This window comes from Chiloscyllium plagiosum, chromosome 18 (assembly GCF_004010195.1).
Source record: "Chiloscyllium plagiosum isolate BGI_BamShark_2017 chromosome 18, ASM401019v2, whole genome shotgun sequence".
NCBI classification, from domain to species: domain Eukaryota; kingdom Metazoa; phylum Chordata; class Chondrichthyes; order Orectolobiformes; family Hemiscylliidae; genus Chiloscyllium; species Chiloscyllium plagiosum.
The window spans coordinates 59,610,767-59,621,880 of NC_057727.1; the positions used below are offsets into that span (position 1 = coordinate 59,610,767).

General features: G+C 38.3%; 1 protein-coding gene across 1 annotated transcript in view; it reads right to left on the bottom strand.

Moving 5' to 3' along the window:
• LOC122559110 overlaps positions 1 to 10,721 on the bottom strand; it is a 52,015-nt gene extending 41,294 nt beyond the window's left edge. Inside the window, exons 1-5 of the mRNA XM_043708419.1 lie at positions 3,479 to 10,721; positions 2,531 to 2,600; positions 2,210 to 2,439; positions 1,845 to 2,120; positions 1,559 to 1,766 (exon numbers count right to left, since the gene is read on the bottom strand). Coding sequence (XP_043564354.1) covers positions 1,559 to 1,766; positions 1,845 to 2,120; positions 2,210 to 2,439; positions 2,531 to 2,600; positions 3,479 to 3,576 — 882 coding nt within the window. The 5' untranslated portion in view covers positions 3,577 to 10,721. The remainder of the gene's footprint in view (positions 1 to 1,558; positions 1,767 to 1,844; positions 2,121 to 2,209; positions 2,440 to 2,530; positions 2,601 to 3,478) is intronic.
• Positions 10,722 to 11,114: the final 393 nt, after the last annotated feature.

The window sequence follows — 11,114 nt, forward strand, 5'->3', positions numbered from 1 at the left end:
GAGAGAGAGAGAGGCGGAGAGAGAGAGAGAGAGGCGGAGAGAGAGAGAGGCGGAGAGAGGTGGTGCAGAAGAGAGATCATGTAAGAGAAAAGAGGGAGGGAGAACACTCACAGTGAAAGAAAGAATCGAGTTACGTAAAGACTATATCTATTTCATTTGCTGCCTTTTTAATTGTGGGTTGAAATGGAAAAATCACTGTATAAAAGTTAAGGATTGTTGAAGGGTTACTTCACTTCTTGAAAGCAGCACACCTGACATTCATTGCATGTGTTGTTTACACAGCTGTTAGTTCAAGCAGCTGGGGAAAGTCTAGTTACAGATAGGCTGGACTATGGGCTGTGTAGAAATGAGATTTAACCAGCTACAAGTAACTGGTTGTTAGACCACAGATCAATGCCAAAGATTTCCTGCCTGCCAATAATTATGCATTTGGCTCCCACGTAGCTGAACAGTTTGGAAGTGTAAATGGGTTTGGGTCACAGCTCTCAGATCTCTGGAAAGGAAGGAGCTGTTTCTACTCTGCAATGAACAGCATATCAAGCAGTTTTATTTACTCTTATCAGTTGCTGTAGGCTGTGACTTTTAATCACTAAGTCAGAGACTTATCCTGTGGACAGGGACCACTGAACTGCTTCTCAGTCTTTCCCTCAGTACAAAATACCTGCATTTTTATGTCTATATGTGTATGTAGAGGGGGCATTTATAAGTGGGTTAGTGTGTTAACTAGAAGACATATTGATAGTTCATAATTGTTTACCTAAAGCTACAGTCTAATTATTTATAATTTATGGTCATTCTTGCCTGTGCTTTCTATCAATCGGAGTCCACAAGACAGGTAAATTGAGCAATTCTGCTTACTTTTCAAATTTTTAAATTTCTGTAATAACTCCAGTGCTTCATTTTCAACTTGCAGCTCCAGTGAAGTGTAACAGTTAATAGACTGACACTTTTAGTACTTAAAGCTTTTAGAAGTAGAACACAAAAAGAGTGTAGGAATAAATATTTATTTCCATTTCCTTCACCTTCAAATGATATTGTGAAACAGGCAATCCTACATTGCACTCACAAATACCAATGCCCATATCTGCATTAGCCAAGGACGAATCCAGGGAGAATGTGCTTTTCAAAAAAAAACCAAAATCGATACAGCTCTACTGAATGTCATTGAGTTCATTTCAGCTCTGTCATTAGAAATCCAAATCACTTTCAAAGCAGTACAATGTAAGAAACCAAAAAGCTGATGCCTATCTAAAAGCTGTGGTTACATTTTGCAAAAAAAAATGTCAATGCGGGAAACAAGTAAGTCACAGCTCTTCACTTTCCTCTATTTCTAAAGTTCATCCACACCCTTCATCTGATTCAGAAAAGGCGACCGAAATCTACAGGAATAATAACAATGATGAACTCAGAAAGAAAATACATCCTTTGCAAATTTCCATTTTTGAAATCAGACTTTCACTGCCAACAGCAATCAAGTTTGTGCTAACTTTCCATTGGACAGGTCATTACTACCCCCACCCCCCTTTCCCACTTAGTGTAGGTAAATTATGAATCTTACCTTGGCAAGAAATTTTGTGTACATCATCAGGTGTTTCTCAGTGGTAATATCCGAACTCTCATCAACAACCAGAGAATGAACTCGAGCTTGTTTTAACGCTATTAAGTTTTCTGCCTCAACGGGTTCATTTAGAGCTGCAACAAACTGCCAACTATAATTTTTACTCCTGTGGCGTCTACCCAATGACACACCATGGCTCTCTATTAACCTAAAATAAAAAAATTATTGTGATAAAGAGATGAAGACAACACATAAGAAAGAAAGAAACTATAGAAACAGTCTTTACCTGTGCAAGCTTTTAGCTTTGGATATGGGCAACTGTTCCTTGATTAGCCAAAGAACATTTCTGAGGAGGTGAACAACATCGTCTTTTGAGTCACTGTTCAGAGCATCAGTAAACAGCGCCTTCTCCCAGTTGGCTGCATTTAACGGAACTGACAGCGCCTGAAGGTGTTCCCTACTGGCCAGGTGGCGAAGCAAGTAATCTTTTTTCCACCCACCTTGCGGTTGGGACCTACCGCTTGTCCACTCTGTATCAGTAATGCTATTATCAACACAGACTCTAAAATAGAAGACATCAAAAATGACTGTTTCATGCATAATCTCAATGAACTTTGCATTAATACCTGCTTGTTAAATAGTTATGCTTACTTGCAATAGCACTTGTTCTGCTGCTCATCATATAGAAAACAGAACAATCGTGGGTCCATTTGAATCCATGACTTTATCCCACAGTTACTGCCTTTACACTTTTTCATCATGCCAAAATCGATGTCAGGGGTTTCTTTCAGTTCATCATCAAAACAATTGGTGTAGTTATCAGGTCCTTTGTCATCATCTTCATCAATCTCATGGCCATTAGCAAAATCCCCTTCAGCATTCTGCAAAGCAAAGATGAGGACAGGGTATTTCAAATGACTAATTTAAAATCTAAATCACTGAAAACATGTTTTAAAAAATCAAAATTATTACCTCAGGTGATCTTGTAGTTTTACGGTGAAACAATTCTAAAATAGAGCGATGCATTGTATGTCCATCCAAACTGGAAAAATGTGAAACATGAAGTTAAAAATAAAATACGAAATGCTCAAATAAAAGAATGATAAATTTTAAATGTGTTTTTATCCTTTCTGCTTTTGTAAACAATAAAAACTTTTAAATATTTTGAACAGCTTCACGCCTGACTTTCCATTAGTATTCAATTGTCTATGGTGTTCCAAATTTTAGAATATCTTTTAGCATTGTCTTCGCTAATGTTTTGATTTCAAATGAATCCGCATCTAGTTAAATTAAAAGTGTAATTACTTAATACACACTCAATCTCGGGATCTTTCTATAACTGACAAATTCATGTCACTTTAGCCTACCTTTTGCTAATTCTATGATATCGGAGCTCTTTGGTACACTGAAAAATCATTGAATGAATTGCCAGTTATTGCAAACATTTCAAAAAAAATACTAAAGTTGGTAAATGCGGGATCAAGAAACTACTTTAAAAAGTCAATTCTTTACACTTCTGAAATAAGGTCTTAAAAAAATCTTGTTGGCTGACTTTATCCAATCAACAACTAATTCTCCATTGTTCAATCAGATATGTCCAAACACACTAAAAAGCCTTCACAAATCAGTATGTTCAATTACATCACAATGCTGTGTAGCCTTTGCACAATAGCTCCTGTGTGCTCCATTACTGTTAATTAATCACTGCTTGTTTCTATGATTGCACTGCAATAATGAATTGTTTATGTTATTTCTATCCCAATTGTCTATCTCTGCTCACTGAAACTTCAAAAGCCTAATTTAAGTATTGCAAATTTTATGTCTCCTTCAAAGCCTTAACACCCCCACAGTACTGTATAAATCTTATTGAAAGGAATAAAAACACATTTAAAAACACACTATATATTATTTTCCTCTTACCTTTCAAAACTTAACTTGCACCCTTTTAGCGTCACAACTGCACATGAAAACCAGCTGGTCCTTCCACAGCCTTGCTGAGTTCCTCCAAAGTTGCCCATCTTGTGAACGAATAATTTGTCGATTCTCAAAAGCTTCAGCAGTCTTTTCCCCACTTCAGCCGCAAAGCCTCCTCAAGTCCCCAAGACCACCATAAAAAAGATTGAAAACTAAAGACCATAGATCCAGAGCCCTGATCGACTTACATCTGACCACAGGCTGGGTTTAAAAATACACGGGGTGGGGGGGGCAAACTGTGTTTCAGTGCTAGTTTGTGGGGCAGAAGAAAACAGCAAGCACAAGAGACCACAAAACAGTTCTGTGGGAAATGCGCTTGTACATTTATGGAAACACCCTCTTGCCTATTCTGTACATTTGTAAGGAAGGCTAAAATATCACCTTTACATGCACATTTGTCCCTTTGCCCTTCCCCCTCCCACAAACCCAAATATGTATTTCCTCCACATTCACAGGAGATCTCTAGGCAACGTGCGTGCATTCAACCTGAACCAAGAGCTGTATTCACATATGCATTTGGACTACCTGTTTAATCACTATGAGTGTCTTTAAAGAGAACTTCATATTTCTGCTATATCCTGCAGCATTAGTTTAGTCCAATTTACACATGCTGCTGCACTGGTGAAAAGAATTACAAGTTTTCAGATTTGTAATCTCTATTAATGCAAAAATACTGTCAGAAATGATCTTTCTACAATCATCAATAAATGAAATAGAGAACTAAAAGATTTCAATACATATTTCATTTCTCTACATTTTGTGGTGCATTTTTCTGATTATTCTCCTCAACATTTAAGGAATTTCTTACCCACCCAAAACTTTCAAGACTGGAACAATTGAACAAATACTAATATGGTGTGTCAGATCTACAATGTCATAAATAGGCTATTTACATGCAATTTAAATATTTAAGATATGCAAAATAAAAAATTACGGGATTGAAAATGACTTAAAATATAATTTATACACAGCTGGCAATAAATACCACCACAGTAACAGCCAACAAAACAAAAATACTCAATGGTGATCTAAGGCTGGTTAGAAAAGGTGCCCTCTCAACCAAAGTTGAAAATGACTAGTGTACAAACGTATTGATCATTGAAACGGTATTACTGTTTATTGTTGCTTTTGTTACGACAAATCAGACCACTTAAACTCAACTCTTCTACAAGCAACTGAGAACCTACTAGATACCATGTGCATCCACATTGCAAAAGAAGATAGACCTACTCCAATTGTAATTTGCCAAAATGTGCTCAGCCAACTTATAAACTATGATGCCATTACGAAAGACAAGGAAGTGAACGGAATTTAAATGCAGAGAGAGATTTAATATTCCGTATAAAACATCAGAACAAAGGTTATTAGACCATCCTTCCCCATTTGGATTTAACAGGAAGTACAGATTATATCATCTCCTGAGTTTAGTAACTACAGATTGTGACACCTAAAATATCCAGATTTGTGAAGCAAAAGTGGAGAAACAGAGTTAAGCTACAGATCAGCAGTGGCCAAACAGAAGAGGACAGGCTTGATGGGCAGAATGGCCAAGTCTTGCTGCGCTGGTATGCACAAAAGTAACAGAGAAAAGGAAGCAAATGCCTGAAAAATAATACAAGAGAGGGGTGCAACAACCAGTCCCGGGGTTACAAAACTCAAAATGCAATTCACTATGTTCAAACTTGCAACAAAAACTTGACTCAAAGCTTAAATACCAACACCTGCCACAACCACTGCAAATTTTCAAAGGTCGCTTCAAGCATTGCTTTTATATGCTAACTGTTACTCCCAATAGTATTGCTCCAACGTATAGTCTCCGACATCTAGACAAATGGCTGCAAAGCAGTCAGAAGGGCAAGTAGCCACACTCAAGTTGTTTGAAACCAGTCAGATCTTAAGACTCATTCTTCTTTCTGTCTAGAAAGCGAATGGCACTATTAGATAATGACAATTTAGCATTATCTAACAATTTCCTAAATCCAATTTCTTTTAATAGCATCCTAATAAATATCACACAGTCTAACCTACAAGGGCTTGTTTTATCTTATTTTCAATATATTGCTTTTGGGATAATCAGAGACATTCAGTAAGAGGCTCCCCAAATGCAAGTTCTTTCTGTATTAATTACAAGGATGTAAATTAATAAATGGTTAATCAACAGTTGTTGGCCTTGCCATTAAAACAATACAATTAACTTGAAACTCCGTCAAAAAGATAATTTTTCTCTGAAAGGCACTAGTTATGTTTTCAGATATACAAGATGTTGCTACAGTTACTCTTGTAGATTTGTTCTTTTATTTTTGTGAAGTGTTTTAATTATACATTTGTTGCAGCTCTGTAACTTAACTTTTAGCAAACATGCCTGTTAATGTGCAAATAGTTAACTAGCACAATTTTAATAGCTTAAATACGAGTACCCTTTTACATGATATTTACATCTCCAATGAACAGAATGATTGCCAAGTGTACAGTTCATTCTGCAAGACTGTAAGCTTGATAACTCCCTGTTCTTGACTACTGATGGTATATAAACATTTCTACAGTATAACTTCATGTTACACTGTAGACAAGGCTTTACTACCCTTTTCACTGATAAGTTGGCAGAGAAACCAAATATCACCTTCACCAGTATGAAATGAAACAGTGATATTCTAAAAGTCCAAGTCTTTCACTCAATTTCACACAACAAAACAGGTTGACCTTTAGTAGATCAAGTCCTGGAGAGGACTACAGTTTGAACTATCGCTCTGCAGTATTGTTAAGTTATGTTCTCATCAAAGTAATTCTTTTTTCCTCAAAACGTTTCTCCTGAACTGAATGCATTAACTTCTTGATGGGCTACAGTTGGGAGAATCCTGCTACAGTTTGCCCTGGGTGTTCAATATGAATATAAGCTACAAGTCAATGCAGTAGCAAGCTCCTCTATCTGCTTATAACCAAAAAAATCTCCATGTTCCATAAAACATCACCTGATGGTCATCAGAATTGTTCTCCCTCCTTAAACCAGGGAAACACAAGGACAACTGCAGCAGAATCCTTGCAGGTACCACTGCTGTTATTAAGTTACTGAACATCGATCCCAGATTTGACTCCCAGCCTACGTATATTAGCTATTGACAAGATGCCTAGTAAAATGCAAGAACAGTAAAATACCAAAGATAGAAACGATTCATGCATAGATACCTTTAGGTTCCTAGGGCAAACCTCTGGGAACAAACCCTAGCTTTAGCAAAACAAAATCCTGGGTTGACAAAGCTGAACTTCAGAAAATAAACGCAGAAGAGCAGAAAAAAGAACAATCCCCATACACTGCTTTCCCAGTTACACTCTGAACCACTGTATATAAAAAGAAAAGGTTTAATGAGCAGGACAAAGTTTAGAAGAAAGTGTATAATCTAATACACCACCTGAATCCTGCCATAGCACTGTAAACAATTTGGCAACATAAGAATCCTCAGTGTCATTACAGTCTAACATACACCCTGTTTTATTCTTTGACCTCCTTCTATAATGTATGTTTGCATCATACTCCCACAGTCACTGCAAAGAACAGGTTGTCCTAACCATAGTGCAGTCAACTGTTACATTATCTGTGCCCAGAAAGTGCCACAATAGTGCTAATGAAGGATAATAATCTAAAGATGCTCATCAAAATAAAGAAACCATTGACAGCCAGCATCATGCCCAAACACTTCATTGTAAACTATAGTGACACATAATTCCTAGCGGAAATAAGAGTACAAATCACTACTTAACAGATACAGGATTGTGTCTTGAACAAGCTACCCTACACTCCAACAGGTATGATTCACCTCTTTCCATTAAAAAGTGAATTCAGATTTATTTCTCCAATTCTTAAAAAGGTGTGAACCCATACTATGCCATCACAGCAATGATTGTCCCTGACATTTCATTCTTTAGTTATACCGGTTATAAAAAATTATCAAACCCTTGATACTGCATCATCACCATATTCTTCATTTCTTTGTAGTTTTTTTTAAAACTCTGAATAACAGCAGCAATAGAACACCTCCATAGTTCCTGCACTTGTCAAGGTTTTGCTTTAAAACTTAATTGTGCCAATAAGCATTCATAAATGATGGGTCTTTTCTACTTACTAACAATACCTAAACTGTAAGAGATGCCCAAGGGTTATGGTCCTACAGCACACAGCCTGAGAAAACTAAACAGAGCCCCTCACTTCTAGAAAATATTTCTCAATGGTCAATTTAAAGCAACTCTTTAAATCTGCTTGAAGTTGGAAGTGGAAAAATACCCAACAAAAACAAAAGATGAAGATATGTAGATGGAAAACGGCACTCTCATTTTAAAAAAAAGTTAAAAAAAGGACGTACTAACAAATTACTAGATGCTCACAGAACAAAACTAGAATACTGACAAAATAAATCAATTCAAAACATGCAATAGCCAATATGCTGGTAAAATACATGTGACATGCACACATTTAACATTAAAGCAGGGGTTGAAATTCACAACTACCTGGTAAGACCAGGCAATAATATTACTTTTAACTCTTAAAAAGCTCAGCCAGCTATTAGTTGATAGAGATACTGTGACAGCCAGTTATCCCATCTGGAGATGGGGTATGTGTGTGTCATTCAGTAAGTGGAGGTATTGAACTTTGTCTCAATAAGAAAGGACTTTTCCTCCATGGATAACAAATATCACAAGCAGCTGACTGGCTACTTTTTTTTATTTCAAAAGAAAAGCTGAATTCAATGGAAAACACAACTCTTACCCCCACTTTAAAGTTTTAACCATTACATACTTTGAATTTGGTCAAAATTTAAAGTTACCACCATCTGGACTTTTTTTGTTTAAATTCTAAGAGAGTGAACAATGTTGGCACTATTTGTTGGCATTAAATATTTGACAGGAGACAGAGAGATGACCAGTCAAACAAGCGAATAATCTTTTAACACCATTTGCCAGATCCCATCATGTGCATTAAAGACTGGAATTGGAAAAAAGTGTGTGAAGCTTGAAAGAGTCGTTCACTCCCATAGAATAATGCAGCACACCTCAACAGTGAGCCAAGAATTCCAGGCAGACATGTTCACTCGTGCAAAGGACCACCATAACTCACTTGCACCCACTGCATTTGGGAGTTATGGCCAACTCACTGTCACCAGTGAGATATCCTAAAATGAAAGACAGGATTACTGCAGATGTCAGACTAAACAAGAGAGATCCCAATCGGTTTGAACCATTAAGTGCACAGATTTTATTGTCAGCTTTCAAACGGACAACCAATTTACTTTATGTTAAAAAGCATCAAATGTTGACTTTTGTTTAAACCAAGCTAATCCAAACATTATTTGTATTTACTATTCGCAACAATATAATCACAAACTCCTTGCATCAAACTCCAGCAAGTGACATTTGTACGGAAAAATGTCAGCCAGACATTGCAAACATAATAAAAATTAACATTTTTAGTGAAACAAAATTTGAATTAGTCAGGTTTCAGCATTTTGTTTTGAAAGCCAACTACCAAAGCAAGAATATTAACTTGCAAAATGTGGGTAAATACTGAAAAAACACAAAACATGCTGAACATGCTCTTTCCAGCTCCAACTGATTTGTATGGATTAGCAGAACCCAGCTGGCTCTACGCTAGAATAGGAGATGGGGTTGATTCAAGCACAAAATTTTAAAGAGTGCTGTCATTAGCTTAAAGTTCGCCATCAGAACAGAATGCAGGTGCTCCGAAACTTACAGCCATTACTAAACAATAAGAGCACATTCCTATCAAAGAGCTTTTGCAGTACCAACGTAAATTGTCAACCTTTCAGTACAATTCATCAACTGGAACATATGCCCAATTAGCAGCGAATTGATTGTATCTTTGACAATGAACAAGGGATTGCCTAAATTTCACTTCTTACAGCCACACTTCACTCAGCAGCAGTGTGAAAAGCCACTCCAGCCAGCAGTGATGCAATTGAACCAGGGTGACCGAGGTCACAGGGCAAAAAAACTCAATTGGTACCATGTATATAGCTCACTTGCAGTTTGAACAATTTACTGAGTTGATGTTAGGATATCCCACCGGTGACAGCACATTAAAAGGCTTTTCTGCTACAGCAGTGCAATACTATAATTCACAAGAACTGTACGCACAAGTGAGTTCTTGGTCAAACATCTCACAAATGCATAACAACATGGTTAACAGCAACGTCATCTCTGGCACTGCAGTGAAATCCTGAGCACAAGGTATTGATTGGACACCCACACGCGCTCTCAATTGGCAGATGTGAGCTGACTGAATTTAAGTCAGGAACACTGCAAGTCATGATCAAAGTATTTGAACAGTGCACAGAGTGAAGAAGTTTGCTGCAAATCCTATGGTAATTGGACAGTTTTGTCTGAGTGGATGTCTTAAACTCGACTGCATTGATTCTGTGATGTATCATTTAAGATTTTATATAGCATTAAGTATGACTCCCACATGTGTATCATCATTGTTCATTCTCTCAACATGACTCACATTTACACTGCTCACAGAATCACATGAAAAGTGAAAAACAGTGTCACAAAGTAGAACATTTCAAACAGCATCAGAACACAATGTTTAGTATTCAGTGGAACCATTTAAAACTGCTTGCAGACAATAAACAGATCTCCTGATAGCTGACAGCTCCCAGTTTCTTTCATTTGTGTGAAATGCAAGAACAACTCTTGTATTATTTGGTACTTCTGCGCTTTCACACAAATCAAAGAATATAGGATCAGCCTCTTTATCAATTTATCAAGTATCCTTTGGGCATTACCAGCATAGGAACCACACACAATTATCAAATGAAGCACGAAGCATCAAACACCCACCTCTTCCCAAAGAAACCAAAGACTTAATCCCAGGGAACATCTTCCCACTGCAGGGGGCAATATCCAACACTGGTACTCCAAAAACAGTGATCTCAGCCCATTTTACTCCTGCTCCTCCACTATCCCAGTCCAAGGAAACAGAAGAGCCACACACCCCAGCTGTGGGCTAGGACAGGCTGCTGAGCTACACAGCAGTGACCAGAACCGGGCCTCTTTATGTCTGGGTCTGTCTTTCTTTCCCCCTCCAATCCCCTACTCAAATCTAAGCTGTATCTCCACCCCATCCCCTGCTCTGTGAAAGTGTATGAGGTAGGAATGGGGCTGACTCCCAGCCTGGCACCTACCCTCTTCCCCCCCCCCCAGCAATCATGGATGCTAAGCTGTATCTCCACCCCATCCCCTGCTCTGTGAAAGTGTATGAGGTAGGAATGGGGCTGACTCCCAGCCTGGCACCTACCCTCCCCCCCTCTCAGCAATCATGGATGTACAGGATGGTGGGGGTGGGGGAATGAAGCCCACCTCCAGGTCCCTGCCTCTGCAAGCTCTCTGAACCCCAGGGCTCAATCAAACAGCCCTTTTGGGAATATCCCCTGCCTCTGCCTGGGCCCTGACCCCCCCAATCTCACCAGGCCCTTGAGTTTATAAGCCTCCCACGGGGCCAGCACATAGCCACCTCGAAACCTGCCACTCCTCTCCCCCAAACAAGCTGACCCCCCCCCCCCCCCCGCTGACA